The sequence below is a fragment of the Polyodon spathula genome, chromosome 24 (genome assembly GCF_017654505.1).
Source record: "Polyodon spathula isolate WHYD16114869_AA chromosome 24, ASM1765450v1, whole genome shotgun sequence".
Taxonomy (NCBI): domain Eukaryota; kingdom Metazoa; phylum Chordata; class Actinopteri; order Acipenseriformes; family Polyodontidae; genus Polyodon; species Polyodon spathula.
Genome location: NC_054557.1, coordinates 7,175,245 through 7,193,910, shown reverse-complemented (window position 1 = coordinate 7,193,910; position 18,666 = coordinate 7,175,245). Strand labels below are relative to the sequence as shown.

The window sequence follows — 18,666 nt, the reverse complement described above, 5'->3', positions numbered from 1 at the left end:
CAGTGGTTTCTGATCATTAAAAAAAAAAAAAAGGTTTTAAACTGGTAAAATACTTTGAATGGTTTTGTGGAGAATTTCATATGGGCAACAGCATGTCTGTTACAGTCAGTTTTCATGCTTGAACGACAGCAAAGACCCAGTCTCCTCAGCCATATCCCCAGACACACAATGAACATATTGGCTGCACAGACAACTCATTGATTTTGCCCTTTGGGCTCCAGGAACGGGAAGCACACTCAATTAGTGACACCCATCTGTGTACTAAAATGATCTACATAGTAATGTGTTTAAATACATCTCTCTCTAGTACAATAGAATGATTTCTTCATGTTAAAATAATCAGATGCATCTCTGTATCTATGTACAAATCTATGATTGTTCAGAGGCGATACATGAACATCCCTCAATGATTACCGGCTCCAATTACTTCAGGTGTGGAAATCTGCAGCAAAGTCTATTCTCCAAAACTGCTGACAGAGAAATCACTTTGGAGACTGTGCCTCATGATACATCTATGCCAGCAACTCTACTGTATATCACTCTTTCTTCATGTCTGTCATATCTGCTATCTTGCTCATTGTGACTGAAAGTAACCATTGGGAGATGCTACCAGAGACAATGCAGCGCTCCCTGTGGAATGTCCCGTGAAGACTGACAACTTTGCTCAGCCAGGATGTGAACCTACCGCTCTCCAGACTATAGGTCTCCCCCTGCACACGACACACCCCGCCTTTACCACTGAAGCCACTTTAGGGACCCTCATTCAACTGTTATACATTACAGAAACACACAGAAGGGTGGCCACTTGTTTAACAAAATAATCAGTCATGTTGGACTTTATTTTTTTTTTGTCCAACACCTGTTGCCTTGCTCCCAAAGGTCCTGAAAGAGCAGAAAGTACTTTGCGTTGCTAAGATGGCAAAAACTGTCACCTAAAGCAAGGATTGAAGTGGTGTGTTGCTAAGGCTCTGGATCTACATAACAACCTGTGTGAAAAAAAAACATAATAAAATACTAAAGCCTTATCACTGTATAAACTATTATAAAATACTATCACCTTTATTCTTAAAACTTTTTTTTTTATTTATAGGATAGCCTATGAAACAATCAAAAAATGTTTTGTTCCCATCACATCCCCTAGATTGGTTAAAAGGGGTTACAATCAGTAGCTGCTATCTATTATTCACTACATAGGTGCTGCATATATAAATCTTAATATTTAAATATAACAAACTTGCATGAATGAGGCTTAATGCATGCATGTATGTAGGGAATGTTTTATATGAAGCGTGTACTGTATCACAATATGCACAGTACAGTATGTATCATATTAAATACAAATACCCTACTACTACCTCGCTTTCCATATAGAAATGTATTCCGATCACTCCACAATTCCACGAGCAGTTCATAAAAGATGTTTAAGACAATGATATGTTTCAGTTTTCTTGATCTCTCTGTCCCCGCCCAGATCAGACGCATTATTGAGTGCCTTTGAATTCACCTATGGCACCTACAGCTCCCTTCTCCAGTCAAGCAGGAGAGCGAAGGGACCAAAGTATGAACACAGAACAAATGGCTTCTATTTTTGTTTTTCTCCTCACTAATCAAGCTGTCCAGACTGCCAAACCCTCGCCCCCTTAGAGTTTCTTTATGTGGGAATGCTGTCTGAGCCGAGTCTGTTTTCACTTCTGTTTTATAAAAGCTTAATTAGCTTACAGTTTAAACAGCCCATTTCAGGTCTGTCCTCACAGTGACCCGTGCTTCAAAGGCAACATAATGTATCTTCAACCATCTGAGAAGTCTGAATATCTCAGCATTACTGTCTAAAATCCATGAAGTGTACAGTATAGAAACATGTCTGTGTATTGGAATACAGGGAAAAAAATATAGGGCAGCTTTAAATTACCCTTAACCAATCAGATATAAACAGTCAAGTTCTGCTCTAATTCTTGAAGGTGAGTGTGTATTTGACAATAGTGACTTTTTTTTTTATTTTAATGTGAACAGTATTACTATATAAGGAAGCACCGGTTCTCTCTCAGAACTGGTTTAATGCATTTTAAATTTCAAGGTGGTGTTATTATAACCTGTCTCTGTTTAGATCTTTAAAACAGACCCCACCGTGTATGTATGCAATAATAACACTATGTAACACAATTTTTGTTCCTGGGTAGTAAGTGTTATTTCCTAATTGCTTATGCCTCAAAAGTATAGAAAATGGCTATTATTCCTCAAAAACGTTGCTTTTGTGACCAGGACAGTGATATTTCAAAATATCACTATTTCCAATGGGAAAACAGGCAAATGTGTGTCTTTTCGTTCGCATAACGTCAGAAAAAAACAACATATGAATCCAAATTAACATGTATTTATACTAAAGTAATACAAAAATGACTACAAAAGATTTAGAAGTGAGTAGTTTTTCGAGATTTACGATTATACTGTATTACTTTAGTATAATACATGTTAATTTGGATTCATATGTTGTTTTTTTCTGACTTTATGTGAATGAAAAGACACACATTTGCCCGTTTTCCCATTGGAAATAGTGATATTTTGAAATATCACTGTCCTGGTCAAAAAAGCAAAGTTTGTGGGAAATAATAGCCATTTTCTATACTTTTGAGGCATAAGCAATTAGGAAAAAACACTTACTACCCAGGAACAAAAAAATAATAATAATTGTTACACGGTGTAATAATAATAATAATAATAATAATAATAATAATAATAATAATAAATGGCTGGAAGTGTATTATAACGCTTACACTGTTGCGATCTTATCGAGAAAAAAATGAACTTCCTAAAGTTTCTACAATGATGAGGGTTAAGTATTCAGTTTGAGTTCAGATCAATCTAGATGTGCCCAATGACATTACCCGTTCCCTCAGACAATTTAGAAGGAAAGTAATGAGTCTGATGAGACACAAGAAGGAATCATACTGCTCTGGTATAGCAGTGCTGTTACAGTGCTGTCCTGGTATAGCAGTGCTGTTACAGTGCTGTTCTGGTATAGCAGTGCTGTTACAGTGCTGTTCTGGTATAGCAGTGCTGTTACAGTGCTGTTCTGGTGTAGCAGTGCTGTTCTGGTATAGCAGTGCTGTTACAGTGCTGTTCTGGTATAGCAGTGCTGTTACAGTGCTGTTCTGGTATAGCAGTGCTGTTACAGTGCTGTTCTGGTATAGCAGTGCTGTTACAGTGCTGTTCTGGTATAGCAGTGCTGTTACAGTGCTGTTCTGGTATAGCAGTGCTGTTCTGGTATAGCAGTGCTGTTACAGTGCTGTTCTGGTATAGCAGTGCTGTTACAGTGCTGTTCTGGTATAGCAGTGCTGTTACAGTGCTGTTCTGGTGTAGCAGTGCTGTTCTGGTATAGCAGTGCTGTTCTGGTATAGCAGTGCTGTTACAGTGCTGTTCTGGTATAGCAGTGCTGTTACAGTGCTGTTCTGGTATAGCAGTGCTGTTACAGTGCTGTTCTGGTATAGCAGTGTGTGCTGTCCTGGTATAGCAGTGCTGTTCTGATATAGCAGTACTGTTACAGTGCTGTTCTGGTATAGCAGTGCTGTTCTGGTATAGCAGTGCTGTTCTGGTATAGCAGTGCTGTTACAGTGGTATAGCTGTTCTATAGCAGTGCTGTTCTGGTATACAGTGCTGTTCTGGTATAGCAGTGCTGGTATAGCAGTGCTGTTCTGGTATAGCAGTGCTGTTACAGTGCTGTTCTGGTATAGCAGTGCTGTTACAGTGCTGTTCTGGTATAGCAGTGCTGTTCTGGTATAGCAGTGCTGTTACAGTGCTGTTCTGGTATAGCAGTGCTGTTACAGTGCTGTTCTGGTATAGCAGTGCTGTTCCTGTATAGCAGTGCTGTTACAGTGCTGTTCTGGTATAGCAGTGCTGTTACAGTGCTGTTCTGGTATAGCAGTGCTGTTACAGTGCTGTTCTGGTATAGCAGTGCTGTTACAGTGCTGTTCTGGTATAGCAGTGCTGTTACAGTGCTGTTCTGGTGTAGCAGTGCTGTTCTGGTATATCAGTGCTGTCCTGGTATAGCAGTGCTGTTACAGTGCTGTTCTGGTATAGCAGTGCTGTTACAGTGCTGTTCTGGTATAGCAGTGCTGTTCTGGTATAGCAGTGCTGTTACAGTGCTGTTCTGGTATAGCAGTGCTGTTCTGGTATAGCAGTGCTGTTACAGTGCTGTTCTGGTGTTACAGTGCTGTTCTGGTATAGCAGTGCTGTTACAGTGCTGTTCTGGTATAGCAGTGCTGTTACAGTGCTGTTCTGGTATAGCAGTGCTGTTACAGTGCTGTTCTGGTATAGCAGTGCTGTTCTGGTATAGCAGTGCTGTTCTGGTATAGCAGTGCTGTTACAGTGCTGTTCTGGTATAGCAGTGCTGTTACAGTGCTGTTCTGGTTAGCAGTGCTGTATAGCAGTGCTGTTCTGGTATAGCAGTGCTGTTACAGTGCTGTTCTGGTATAGCAGTGCTGTTCTGGTATAGCAGTGCTGTTACAGTGCTGTTCTGGTATAGCAGTGCTGTTACAGTGCTGTTCTGGTATAGCAGTGCTGTTACAGTGCTGTTCTGGTATAGCAGTGCTGTTCTGGTATAGCAGTGCTGTTACAGTGCTGTTCTGGTATAGCAGTGCTGTTCTGGTATAGCAGTGCTGTTACAGTGCTGTTCTGGTATAGCAGTGCTGTTACAGTGCTGTTCTGGTATAGCAGTGCTGTTACAGTGCTGTTCTGGTATAGCAGTGCTGTTACAGTGCTGTAGCTGCTATAGCAGTGCTGTTCTGGTATAGCAGTGCTGTTCTGGTATAGCAGTGCTGTTACAGTGCTGTTCTGGTATAGCAGTGCTGTTACAGTGCTGTTCTGGTATAGCAGTGCTGTTACAGTGCTGTTCTGGTATAGCAGTGCTGTTACAGTGCTGTTCTGGTATAGCAGTGCTGTTCTGGTATAGCAGTGCTGTTACAGTGCTGTTCTGGTATAGCAGTGCTGTTCTGGTATAGCAGTGCTGTTACAGTGTGCTGTTCTGGTATAGCAGTGCTGTTACAGTGCTGTTCTGGTATAGCAGTGCTGTTACAGTGCTGTTCTGGTATAGCAGTGCTGTCCTGGTATAGCAGTGCTGTTACAGTGCTGTTCTGGTATAGCAGTGCTGTTCTGATATAGCAGTGCTGTTACAGTGTTGTTCTGGTATAGCAGTGCTGTTACAGTGCTGTTCTGGTATAGCAGTGCTGTTACAGTGCTGTTCTGGTATAGCAGTGCTGTTACAGTGCTGTTCTGGTATAGCAGTGCTGTTACAGTGCTGTTCTGGTATAGCACTGCTGTCCTGGTATAGCAGTGCTGTTACAGTGCTGTTCTGGTATAGCAGTGCTGTTCTGATATAGCAGTGCTGTTACAGTGTTGTTCTGGTATAGCAGTGCTGTTACAGTGCTGTTCTGGTATAGCAGTGCTGTTACAGTGCTGTTCTGGTATAGCAGTGCTGTCCTGGTATAGCAGTGCTGATTGAGTAGGCAGCTCCTGCTCACTGTCACGGCTGACGAAGTGTTGGGTCCCTTACCTTCCTCCATGGCGCTCATTTTCTGTCCCACAGTGCCCTCGGGGGCTGGAGGCTGGAGCAGCACGCTGCAGAAAGCTTTCATCACAGGGTGGGACTGGCTCACCTCAATCTTCAAGTAATGCGCGTAACAGCGGTAACCTGTCGCAGAGAAAGAATAGATGCGTTACATTGACTCGCCCAATACAACCCAACAGAGGGCCTTCATCTACAGCCATTCACTGCCAATTCATTTTCATGCTAAAATGTTTCCAGCTTCTTTGAATCAAGTGATCTCCCTTTAATAGCCTGCACTGAATATATCATCAGGGGAATGAGAGAGCTTGAATATTTCCTAATTATTTACTTCTTACCTTGTCAGTACATTTCCTATAACAATGAAGGAGACCCCTGAACATTAAATTTAAAATGGTTGACTACAGCTTTGAGGATAGTTTCTACTGTGATATTTGCCCTGTTACTAGTACCTAAAACAGGTAACTTCCTAGTTCCATCACCAAATTAAAAACATAGCTACGAATTCCACTGACATGTTATGCTTTTTACACTACCTTATTATCTACTTAACCAAGAGATTATGTAAAATCTTATGCAAAATCAGCCAATTTAGAAAAAAAAAAAACTAAAAGCGGCTTTTTAAATTCTGCAGTTAGAAGAAGTCAAGCAAATAATAAACATATCAATGCTACTAAATTCTCAAGCCATTAGCACAAATGTGCTGTGAAAAAAAAGCTTTTAAAAAATGAGCACAATCATTTTGTCTCCTGATTCACTGACACCCCAGTTATCAGATGCTTTAACAAATCTACTCCACCAATGTAATATTTATGTAAATGTAGCATGATTTTATTTATTTTTTGGTGGAAACAATATATTTGTGTGGCCATGATACACAAGCAGGTTGTCAAGTTTACTCTGCACCCTTCCCTAAAATAAGTGTCTATTTCGGTGATAGGGCCCCTCCTGTTCAGTTTTGTACCCCACTCCCTCAATATTGACTTTTCATTTATTTTTCTCCCTTGCTCTAATCTTGGTACCTCTGTTTCCCATAGAATCAAATCAGAAAACTCCCCACCAATCCTTCACAAAGCAGTGGGGATCCTCAAGCCAAAGAGAGCGCAGCGAGCCAGACGGTGCATCAAAGACACCCCACCCAACATCACACATGAATTCAAGTGGAATTAAGTATAATCTGGGTTGCATTTGTCTGGTATGTGGTTTGGATGCTAGCTAGCAGGGATTTTCATATGAAACAAACAGAACAAAACAAAACAAAAAAAAACTGCAGTGATATCAAAGATGTGATGTACCTGTAGAACCACACTCTCACAGCAGGGTAGACTGGAATAGAACAACGGCAATGCTGCCCAGCACATAATCTGGGTGTGGAAAAAACTAACAAGAATTCCGCTGTAACACTTTTGTATATCTCTTAATAGCACTAACAACATTATTACCAACAGAGGGTTTGTGAAAATCTGGGGGCAGTAATAATAACCATCAAAAAAGCTACCAATACTTCCTGGCAGCTAACCATTTCCTGTGTTGTAGGTCAGGTTCATTCCAATGGTTTATTTGACCTGCAGCACAAGTAGCGATTGGGTGGAGGAAGCAGCTCTTCAAATCTAAAAGCAGCAGAATAACAGGAGGGGAGGAGTGCGAACAAGCATGATGACACGGCTACGAAGCTATCAGTAAAACATGCACCTGCAGCGTACTACAGTTCAGAGTTCTAGGGTGGTTAGGCATTGCTCTACAATGGAGAGCTGCTCTACTACCAGCCCAATAGAAGAGCACATGCTGATACAGTGATAAAGACACTGGCAGTAAGCAGGCATACCTGGGTCAAAGGACTCCACGCCCCGGTTTAGCAGGCTAATATCCAGCCGGCCCAGGTGAATGATGTTGAAGAGGGCAGTGATCACAATCCTCCACACCCCCAGGAGAACCCCCACCAGAACATTGACAGGGAACAGCAGGTAGGTGAGCAGAAACAGCCCCTGTCTACATGGAGGTAGAGATGTTTTCATCAGCACAAGCTAGCATGGCATTGATCAACTTATAACAGTGTCCCATAGTAAAAACATAGCAAGCTATAATAAAGCATGGTAAAGCATTGAAAAATCTAGAGAGGTGTGATAAAGCATATGAATAAAACATGGCAAACTATGTTAAATGCACAGTATAACTGGGAAAAGCATGGGAAAACTGCAAAATGTACTGTGGCAAACTTCCATAAAGGTATATGCAATATCAATTTGTCCGTGTATAGTATCTTGTTAAGAGTATTTCCATAAAAACAAACTTTTATTTATTTATTTATTTATTTTTACCAGGTGTAACAATTGGGAACAGTTTAAAGCTTTATATTTCATTTTCTTATTAGAATTAGCAGCATTGTCCATCTCTCAATGCTGTTCATCTTTACAACAAACAAAACTCTAAAGATTCCTGTGACCCAATCACTTCCTGGGTAATAAGTCACAAGGCCCGATTGCATTTAGACCTTTACAGTAAATCTGAGCAACAACACAGGAAGTGATCGGGTACCCCTCTAAATGAGTGGGCACTTAATAGAGGAAAGTGGAGCTCTGTCCTTTTTAACCAGCCTTATGGATTTTTGGTCTCGACAGTTGCTCTGGTGCACAAAGAATTACAGTAGAACACATGGGGTGTTGAGAAGCCTGCTGTGAGCGCTCCTACCTGTTGTCCAAGTCTCTCTTCCCGGCATCCTTTTTAAGGAAGGCAAACTTGGCCATCACATGCTGAATAATCACAACTAAACACAGCATCAGCCAGAAGGGCCTGTGGGAAGAAACAAGGTAGCGATAGCTCTGGGAAGATTGTAACAGTGGTGCTTTACCGCAGGGCACCAAAACAGGCTCCAAATAAACTGTTTCAGTTATTCAAGTAAAGTCAAACTATTCTTATCTAGATCAAGTTAAAAAAACAAGTGCAGTTCAAATATTTAAAGGAGTGTTAACCCAATGGTTTAAAAATGTACTTTCAACCCCTGAAGATCCTTCCTGTTACTTAATTAAACGCAGAGTCCATACTCATGACAGCAGTTTCTGCTATTAGACCATGGTACCAGGATGAAGTAAATCATCTCAAACATATGGAAACATTTGCAAATCCGGAATAAACATTAAGTGAGGACTGAAAGTTTCTCCCTGCAGTAAAATCATTCTCTGCAGTGTGAAAATGTGCTCATTATCTGCAGAACCTGGGCAGCCACAACACAAAACTGTACATTTGTTAACTGTTGCAACCTTACTATACTAGTCTCATTGCTTTATACAGGGCCCAGGGTGCTTCACAAACTAACAAGCAGCTGAAAGTTAAAAGCATGATTTAACCCTAACCTTAAACATTCAATTTCTCTGCATTCCGAATTACATTAGACCGGGGGTTTCAGAGATGTGGAACACCATGTACATCGCCATGGCACTGGAGCTCTAGAATGAAGTTCCAGCAACTACAAGGCAGCTACAGAATTATACATTTCTGCCAAACACAGTTTTGTGCGAGACTGTGGAATCCATCCTTTTTTTCCCTATTAGTTGTGTAAGGAGAAATCCACATGCAAGGGGCACAGCTTCCCGATTCTTACCACATGATCTTGAAGATTCGGAAGAGAATGAGGTTTTGGCCATACAGTATGGGGCTCAGGATCAGGAACACGAACCACAGGATACAGATAAAGAAAACAAGCGTCTGAATCAACAGGGCTGTGGAAACAGTTAGTTTACTGTTAATTTGTCTGTTAATAATAAATGATTTTCTGAGGATTTCAAACCACACAGGGAGAGGACCAGCACTAAATATTATTTACAATTCAATTCCAAAGCAGTGATAATCAGTGCATTACCAATTCCCCTTTTTCCATTGCGAGAATGGCAGACAACCTGCATTAGTGCTGGACAGCAAGACAGGTGTCCTCAGCCTAGTGTGCGAGCCAGGAATTCCCTATGATGTTTGATGTTCCTGGCACCACGTTACCCTCTTGATCTCCAGCACTCAAATCCTTAAACTGTCTTGCTCATCACAGAGCCTCCAGGATAAGCTCGACAGAATGCATCTTGTTTTGTTTGACAGGCCTATTCTTTGTAAGGCTTTGAAATGGGATGCCTGCTTTTATAAACCATCATCCAATCTCATCAAACCTGAAATTCAGTGTCTATTCCCCAGGATGCAGATGCTGCTATTTGGCTATGATTTACTAACATCACATGAGTTACTTTAATGAGGAATTACCAAGGCTTTAAAATCCATTTTCTCAGCTCCTATTAGCATAAGCAATCTTGCCACTGGTGGCTGCAATACTTTAATTAAGAATATGCTGTTTTTTTCCCCAAGTACTATCTAAACTGCCTTACTGCGGCACTGGAAGTGATAAGGTACAACAGCTGCTAAACTTTCTATACAGCGATGAATTGAGGATATTAACCTACGATGTCATCGACATGGCCAATTTCAGATCATTATCACAGGCATGGCTCCCTCTGATATTATGTTATCACTAGGCTGTGTGAAGTGATTATGAGGTTGCTATTGTACAGTCACCATTGCATTACCTATACAGACGAGTGCAGCCTGGTAGCTTGTGAAACTCATCCAGCAGACGATGGCAGGCCGGGACGGTCGGATGCTCCTCTGGCGATTGTAGACACTGTAAATGTCCCCTCGGTACAGACCTTTCAGGTTAGATCTGAAAGGAGACATCAATAGAGAAACAAGTACACAGTGCAGAAACAGAAACTATTATGTAGGATAAATGAAGTATGCATGAACCAACAACAGTCTGAATATTTTCACTGTCATATACTGACAAATAATAGACTTACATCTTAAAGGTATAGCAAATAACGCATGAGGTAAAGCTTTGTGAATATGTCCAGATTTTTTTTATTGTACATGACGCTGCAAAACCAGTCACAAGCATACCAGTAAACTACGTTGTATTAATATTGTGTTAATGATTAACACTAAACACACCACTTAACATGACATGTCTAAGCTTTAAAACCCAAAGTAAAAAGTGCAGAGGCTTCACTTTTGAAAAACAAGGTGGGTTCACAGAGTTCAAACTAAAAGGGCACTACAAGACCGCAAAGTCAGTAAGACCTGTAAAGTTTTGTCGCGTGTTATTGTTTAGTTTTGTTTGAAAGTTGCTAACCTTTACAGTAATAAAGCCAAAGAAAAAATATATATATATATATATATATATATATATATATATATATATATATATATATATATATATATATATATATATACACAGTGCCTATAGAAAGTCTACACCCACTTTCAAAATGTTCACCTTCTGTTGCCTTATAGCCTGGAATTAAAATGCATTCAAATAGTTTTTTTTTTATCATTATTTAGCTACACATCCTACCCCATAACTTCTAAGTGAAAAAAATATTCCACAAATTTGTAGAAAATTAATTAAAAATAAAAACTGTAGCTTGGTTGGATACGTGTCCAGGGGATATTCAATATTTTTTATACCCATCCCCTGATCTGTGCCTTTCAGCAACTTTGTCCCGGAGTTCTTTTGAAAGCTCCTTGGTGGTCATGGTTGAGTCTTTGCTTTGAAATGCACTACCCAGCAGTGGGAACCTACAGTAATTGCTGAATTTATCCTGAAATCATGTGAATCACTCCAATTTAACACAAGTGGAGGCCACTTAACTTGGTGTGTGATTTTGAAGGCAACTTGTTACACCTGAGCTAATTTAGGATTGCTATTACAGGGGGTGGACACTTATCCAACCAAGCTATTTCAGTTTTTATTTTTAATTCATTTTCTACAAATTTCTAGAATATTTTTTCACTTGGAAGTCATAGGGTAGGATGTGTAGATAAATTAAACAAAAACTTATTTTAATGCATTTTAATTCCAGGCTATAAGGCAACAAAAGGTGAACATTTTGAATGGGGGTGTAGACTTTCTATAGGTACCGTACATTTTTTTTTTTTTTTGTAAATTTCAGTTAAAAATTAGTAGGACAAACTGAAGCAAAAGTTTAGTCAATCTGGCCCATTGTATCTAGAAATAATTTGTAAATCAAATCTAATTAAAAAGAGGAGCAGGGACTGTCACAGAACACCTATTAATTAAACTCTGTGAAAGGACACATTTTTGCTATGTTAACAAATTACTGTTATCTTGAGAATTACATTACATCATCAGGCTTTCCATTGTTTTTCTAAAATTATCTCTGAACTTGCATTGAACTAAAAGTTTGTCTTCAAGCTATTAAAAGCCTCATTAAAAAGCATCCCATGTATTGTACTCAGTGATGGGTTGGAGAATTTGTGCACGGAAATGTAGAATCTGAGCCGAGACAGCCGTTGGTCAAAACAAATGAGGTGAAACAGGCACATTAATAAGTTTGATTAAAAACAGAGTTCTAGTATTTGCCTCTTGCTTGAACTCATGGCCTATTTTCAGTGAGGTAACTTTCCACTTTTAATGATATAAAATTAGTAAGCTATGACTCGGAACAGTAACATAACAACGTATTCATGCAACCAAGTTGTTTCTTGTTGGTTTATATTGTTATAAATGGCAGAATATTAGATTTTTGCACTTCAAAATAAGCCCTACAATTTCCAGGAACCACCATCAAACACCAAAGCAAATCAACTTAAATGTGCAGCCAACACAATGTTGCATCATTGAAATGAAAGCAGAAGCACCGTGAGAATCAGTTTGCCTCTCATAGCTTGTTTATACGCACAGAATCTGTAGTCTTTTTATTGATATGCGTTCTCAATCATCACTATTTCTTCCAAAACTAAACCAAACAACAATGCCGAATTTAGAAATGCTCAAAGAAACGCAATACATTCAATGAAAAATGATCCACTATATGTCTTTAAGAGTAGTTAATAGTTACTTGGTTGTACAACCATGTTTACCCAGTGTGTCGAACCTGCTGTAGTGCAAGTTTTGTGGACACTGAAATGTCTTTACCTGTGCAAAACCATGGACCTCATGAGCATCACCAAGGTTACAAGACCAGACAGAGCAACAGTGGAGATGTAGCACACTGAAACACAAAGACACATCGCACTGTTGTCAATAAGAGTTTGGACATACTTAAACAGATACTGTATACAACATAAACAACATTAAATATTTTGTAAATTGTATCCTTTAAAATTCCTTGACCCATCATGACCTAAAACATTATTAGTCTCTTTATCTTTTACTGTTTTAATACCCAATACCAGCTGCACAGGAAGCAACTGATAATGTGGCAGACTGGTAGCAAAACAACATAAATACTGGAAGACTTTCGCACAATTAATTATTCCATTGGAACAGAATAGAACAGACTTTTTGAGAATGTTGTTACCACTGTATACAGGACACACCACATATTTCTGAAACCAACAATTAAAATCTAGTTTAAAGAACAACTATGCATTCTTCTTCTTGGTTACCGTGTGTGTTATTTCATGGATTTTAGTCATCATATACTGGCATATTAAAAAAAAAAAAAAAAAACTTAAGCACCCCCTGTTGCTTAACAGGGCTCTCAAACATATATTCTTTCGAAGTGCATCAGGTACACCAGATGGGCCTTTCCCCCTGCAGCACTCTGCCCCTAGTGGATGTAAGAAATACATCATCAAGAACACTCACTTTTGGCAGAGTGTTGCAAGTGTACAGGTTAACGGTTACAATGATCAATTTTATAAAACATGTCTGACAGCTCTATAGAGGCCATGGGGAGCTTTTAACTTCTACGTTTTAAGAAGTCTCCAGGATGTGAAGACTAACAACAAGAAGAATACATTACAAGGCCAGACTGGTGGCACCCACCTTCCACCGTCCAGAGGTAATTTTTGACAATCTCAACCACCTCGGCCCGGCTATCTGACAGGATGATGTTAAATCCAGCCAGGAGGAAGGCAATGTCTTCATTCACTCCCGCACGCACTTTCTGCAGGGTGGGAATCACCAGCAACACCAGCAACAGCATCACCTAGTGACAGGAAGGTGGAAGTGTCAGCCAGCAGGGCGTGGCTCGGATTTACTCAATGAAACTGTTTGAAACAGGAGAATACACTTCAAAGATTATCTAGAAACAGCTTCAAAGAGTTTCACAGCAACAATGATGATTGTAACAAAACAGGTAGTACTTCTGCCACAAAATAGTCTGTAGGCTTATTCACAAAGTTAGTTATAACAAATTGTACAATATTTAGTAAAACTAAAATGTTTTTATAGTCAAACCTGTTCCTATCCCCATGTTACAAACTTCCATGTGAAACAATTTACACCAGTTGTCTTTCTATATATTAATATAAAAATGTATCCTATTACCTGATACACTGAAATAATTGATACCACAGTAGAGATAACCAGCTTCAAAGGAAATCTGAAACCTGAAAAAAAAGCATTACCACGGCAATTAGCACTGAGGTTTTTTTTATGTATGAATATTGGTGCTCACAAAAAGGCCAGCAATAAAGCCTGAAGTCCTCAAATGTTATTCTGCAAAATATAGTAGAAGTAGAAGTGGTGGCAAAGTGAGCTTCCAGACATCGCCCAGTGTTGCCCAACACTCCCCAACAAGCACGCCTCAAGCCTGCCATGGAGGGACCTCTCTTTGTTGCAAAGCCAACAAATGGTGCCCTGTGGCCCAGCGAGGCTAACCCAGTCTCACCCCATTCTCAAGTATTTCTATAAAGCACTAAAGGAGTGAAGTTGCCCTTACCGTCCTCTGTAGCGTAGATATAAGACTGCAGGGCAGCAGAGATTCTTGAAGGTATCGTAGGTTTAGAACTGCCGGAACTGTAGATTTGCAAAGCATGCAAAAGCAATTCACTGGTTACCTTTCAATTCCAGACTGAAGAACCAGGGCATGGACAACAGTCTATTTAACTGTTCTAAACTGTGGCAGATCAAAATACCACCACAGTCTTTTAAACCATTAAAAAAAGAAAGGACCTCAAGTCTCTTTACTGTAATTGTCTTTTAAAAGACAAACAAGTAATTAAGAGACTTAGGACTAATAACCCCAAATCTAAGTGCTTCAATATTCCTAGTCTGCACAGTGGCACATAGCGTTCTTCATTAACAAGCCTGGTCCCTACCCTGGATCCTGCTGTCCTGAACCAACTTGCTCTGAATTACGTAGATGCACAGGCAGTGATCTTTCTACACCCTCAGTGGAAATTCACAGGAAATTACAGAAGGCTCTGTCGCATATGCTAAAGATGACATAAGGTAATAGGTTACATTTTTCTACTGGTTTGGAAGCCTTCAATATTAGATAAACATACAAAAAACCAGGGGGTCACCTGCTTTTGGCGACTTTTTTCCTGAGGATTTTCTGCACATACTCCTTGTAATAGCTACTGTGCAGGTCCTGGAAGAGAAGGTGGCTTGGTGTAAGTTTCAATAGAAAATGCATTAAACGTATTTCTAACACTTACTAAAGACAGTGTTGCAGGGGGTCAGGTTAATGGTGCACCAGGATGATTTTGGAGGCTCTGTTGAGATGTATGCTTTAACAGTCACCAGGATGTGAGGATTGAAAAACGAAATGACACGAATCCTAAGCAACAGCATTCGTCAAGATAACTCTAATATTTCATCCCAAGTTTCTCTTTAACTTAGTTTTGAAAATACTAAAATGGAATAAAATCCACTCAAAATCCCAAAAAAACAAAAAGGCCAGAAAATGCCAGATCACAGGAACACAATCCTCTTACCAAGTCCTCAAAATCAGACTGACATTCCTGATTTCTGCTAATCAGCCCTAGAGCTCCCTGATTGGATGAGAGCTGAACACCACACTTGTGAGCCTTTCCTCAAGACTGTGTTGTAACAAGGATTTTCCTGAGTTTATTAACGAATAGGCCTTGCATTGTTCCAGCAGCCAATACTCTGTGGGAAATAATCACAACACTGCTATAATCTGTTATGAATTTATGAAACACTGTGTAAACCAATTACATCAAACAGTAGAGCCATGAAGGTCTACTGAGGTAATTCAAGGAATTATAACCTGTTATTGCGGAACAGTGTTCTTGTCCAAGTCACACCCATTAAGTATTGTTTCCAGTTGACTGCAAGTTCCTAACCAAGATTGAATTATTCCATTGGAATAGAACATGACAAACTATGAGACCACAGCACAGAAACACAATGCATTTAGAACAAATATTGCGCAGTGGTACTGCAGCAAAAGGGTCATACAATTGCAGTACCAATACATGAGTAACGCAACACTGCTGTAGTACCATATACAAGTAATTAATAGCTTGTGTTATCACTGGCCCTTGAAACAAAACATTTTCATTGCCATGACAATGCCATAGAAGACCATATGATAAGGGCTGTTCTGGAAAAGAAATTAATACTTTGTCACACAAAAACTGTTTACAACAAAACTTCACAGTTAACACTAAATAAAACAGACAAACCACAAACCCGGATGGAGAAAATGGTGGTGGAATTGTCTCTATTGCACCCTGCAACACTGATTATCACACTGTAACAAAATCAAAATCTAAAACAAAATCCTTACCATGCACTTTAATGTGGGGAAAAAAACTTGAATAAATCTTGTGTTACCTGCTTTTTACCTCCTAGGCTATAGGTCCTATCACATTACAGGCATCTATCTTGACCACTAGGCTTTCCAATCTCCATCCAGTGTCTAGATCACCATGCCCATCAGCTCTCAGCTATGATCACCAGGCTACACTGCCTCTCAGAACCTTGAGCCGTGTCCAGAAGAACACACTGCTTCATAGGCTTGAAAACACCAAGCTTCCCATCTCTCAGCAGCCAAGATCACAATCAGTCACTTGCTCCAGTGCAAAGATTCTTAAATGAGCAACTTTACGGGTTCAGGTATGGGAAAAAAAAAAAAAAACACAAATCATAGTTACTTAAAAAATGTATTCTCCTGGTTTGCTTTGTCTGTAATGTTGTATTATAGTCATCACATCATAAATTTAAAGCACCCCAAGTGGCATCAATATAACTTTTGTTTAAATTAAACGACTGGTAACCTTTAACCTGTACCCACCAATCCCCCTAGAAATACAGCATTGAACAAATGTGCTATTTCTTACATCCACATCCAGTGTTGCAGAGGGACAATTTAATGGTTACCCTATGGTGTACCAGCTGTGCTTAGAGACTGAGTTTTTAAGAGCTCTATCAAGGCCACAGGCATGATTTAAAAATGCATAAAGTCACCAGGATGTGATGACTGAAACAGAAAATACACCTTGAATCTATAGAAAAACAACTTGTTATATAGATTTATATTCCTGGCCATACCAATTCATCTTACAAATCTCAGTGTGTTCATTTAATAGCTCATACATATACTGCAGTTGTTTAGGGCTAGTTCATAAGGTGCAAACTTGTTACTGGAGTAGATTCTTGGTGTACTTATGTTCTCTTAGCACATGCCTCACACTGCCTATCCATGCATGTGATCTCTATATATTTCATTGGCATGTCTTTTTCATTGGCATGGATACTTCGCAATACCTCAGGGGTTTCACAAACTGTACCCAATCAGATTATAGCTTTGGATACCTCTACTGCACTGGACTAATCCTGGCATTGCTGTAGCAACAGTCACTTCTCATCATGACACGCTCACCTCGCTGGTGTTAGTTTGCCCGGCACTCCCTGAATTCTTAAACAACAGCAGAGGGTACTGGAAACTGAGGAAGGCCAGGCAGATGATCTGTGGAAGACTGGACAGCAGAGTGTAAAATTTATAGATCTGAAAGAAAGGGAAAAATATTATTATTATTATTCCAGTACCTCTTTAGAAACAGTACAAGCATATTCAGAGGGTTCTCATAACTCCATATGATGTGTGTAAAATTAACAGTTTATCAGATTCTAGCCAAATGCAATAGAAGGCTAGGAGTGCATGATAAGAGCTTGAAGAAGACCGGTGCAAAACCAAAGCAGTCATTGCATTCACCAGGTAATGCGACAGACAGAGTCACGGGCATGATCAGTGCATTGTTTGAATGAGGACTTGAACAATCTGCATTCCCCACATTCAAATATAAAAAACAAGAACCAAAATATCAGTTAACAAAATAAAGACTTGGTTATCATACAAATCCTGAAATACGCCAAACAATACGCCACAATTAAAATAAATAGCAAAAATGTTAACAAAATTTTAAATATCAAATGCTGCAGGTCATGGTCGGCCAGAGTAAGGCTGACTTGCAGCATAGGAGATGTTAATGCATTCCATATCCACCTGGAAATACATGCATAGCCCTACAGCAATTCAAATAAAATAAAATGAGTTTAACACTGCGATTATGGGTTGCTTGCGATAATTTTCCTAAAACTAATGCAGATAAAAAAAAGGATTTTAAAGCCTTGCTTTTCCATGGTATCAGGAAAGTTGCATTTCAGCTCACAAAGAGCTCAAGATTAGCTGAGGGAAAGAAAGCCTCTTGATTGAGACAGGCTGTTGCAAAATGGACCAGAGCTTGAGTGCCTTTTGCTTCACAAACCCAAACAACAGAGCCACTGTGTAGCAGAACTGCAATTAGCTAAAGCTCCACAGACAAGGGTTTTTTTTGGGTTCATTTAAAACATCCAAGCAAGAAAAGTTCTCGAAAGAAAAAGAGTGTCATCAAAAACAGAACAGTAGCGGACACCCAAAATGGTGAACAAGTGCCCCATTACTCATTTAAATACACTACATGAGCTCATCCTATCACTGAGGCCCCAAGGAGCTCACTGAGTCAATGGAATCGAAATCAATGGAATCTAGAGACTGCAATTTTCAGTGCATTAACTTTCAGAGGTGATTGTTAGGAAACTTAAAATGTTTAAATATTATCAAGAAAATACAGTCCTTGTGTTCTATATTAGCATGTATCTGATTGTTTTTAATATGAAAACAAATGATTGATTGGGTATAAAGGTATCAAAGCTTCTGAACCCATGTACTTGGATTTGATAAAAATCCCAACTGCTTCCAGCTTGAAACTGGTTTACATGCAGAGGATTGAGTCCTCAAATCAGTGGCTCCAATCCGATTAGACTGTGCACATAAACGAAGCAACAGCTGACATTTAACAAACCTTCTGTATAT

At 39.5% G+C, this 18,666-nt stretch overlaps 1 protein-coding gene across 3 annotated transcripts in view; it reads right to left on the bottom strand.

The window, feature by feature from the left end:
- stra6 (signaling receptor and transporter of retinol STRA6) overlaps window positions 1-18,666 on the bottom strand; it is a 39,413-nt gene that overhangs the window by 5,883 nt on the left and 14,864 nt on the right. For all 3 annotated transcript variants that reach the window (XM_041226852.1, XM_041226853.1, XM_041226855.1), the window contains 11 exons: window positions 17,194-17,319; window positions 14,867-14,934; window positions 14,281-14,357; window positions 13,887-13,948; window positions 13,383-13,545; window positions 12,528-12,603; window positions 10,120-10,253; window positions 9,156-9,273; window positions 8,246-8,347; window positions 7,383-7,546; window positions 5,546-5,683 (listed from right to left, as the gene is read on the bottom strand). In XM_041226852.1, coding sequence (XP_041082786.1) covers window positions 5,546-5,683; window positions 7,383-7,546; window positions 8,246-8,347; window positions 9,156-9,273; window positions 10,120-10,253; window positions 12,528-12,603; window positions 13,383-13,545; window positions 13,887-13,948; window positions 14,281-14,357; window positions 14,867-14,934; window positions 17,194-17,319 — 1,228 coding nt within the window. The remainder of the gene's footprint in view (window positions 1-5,545; window positions 5,684-7,382; window positions 7,547-8,245; window positions 8,348-9,155; window positions 9,274-10,119; window positions 10,254-12,527; window positions 12,604-13,382; window positions 13,546-13,886; window positions 13,949-14,280; window positions 14,358-14,866; window positions 14,935-17,193; window positions 17,320-18,666) is intronic.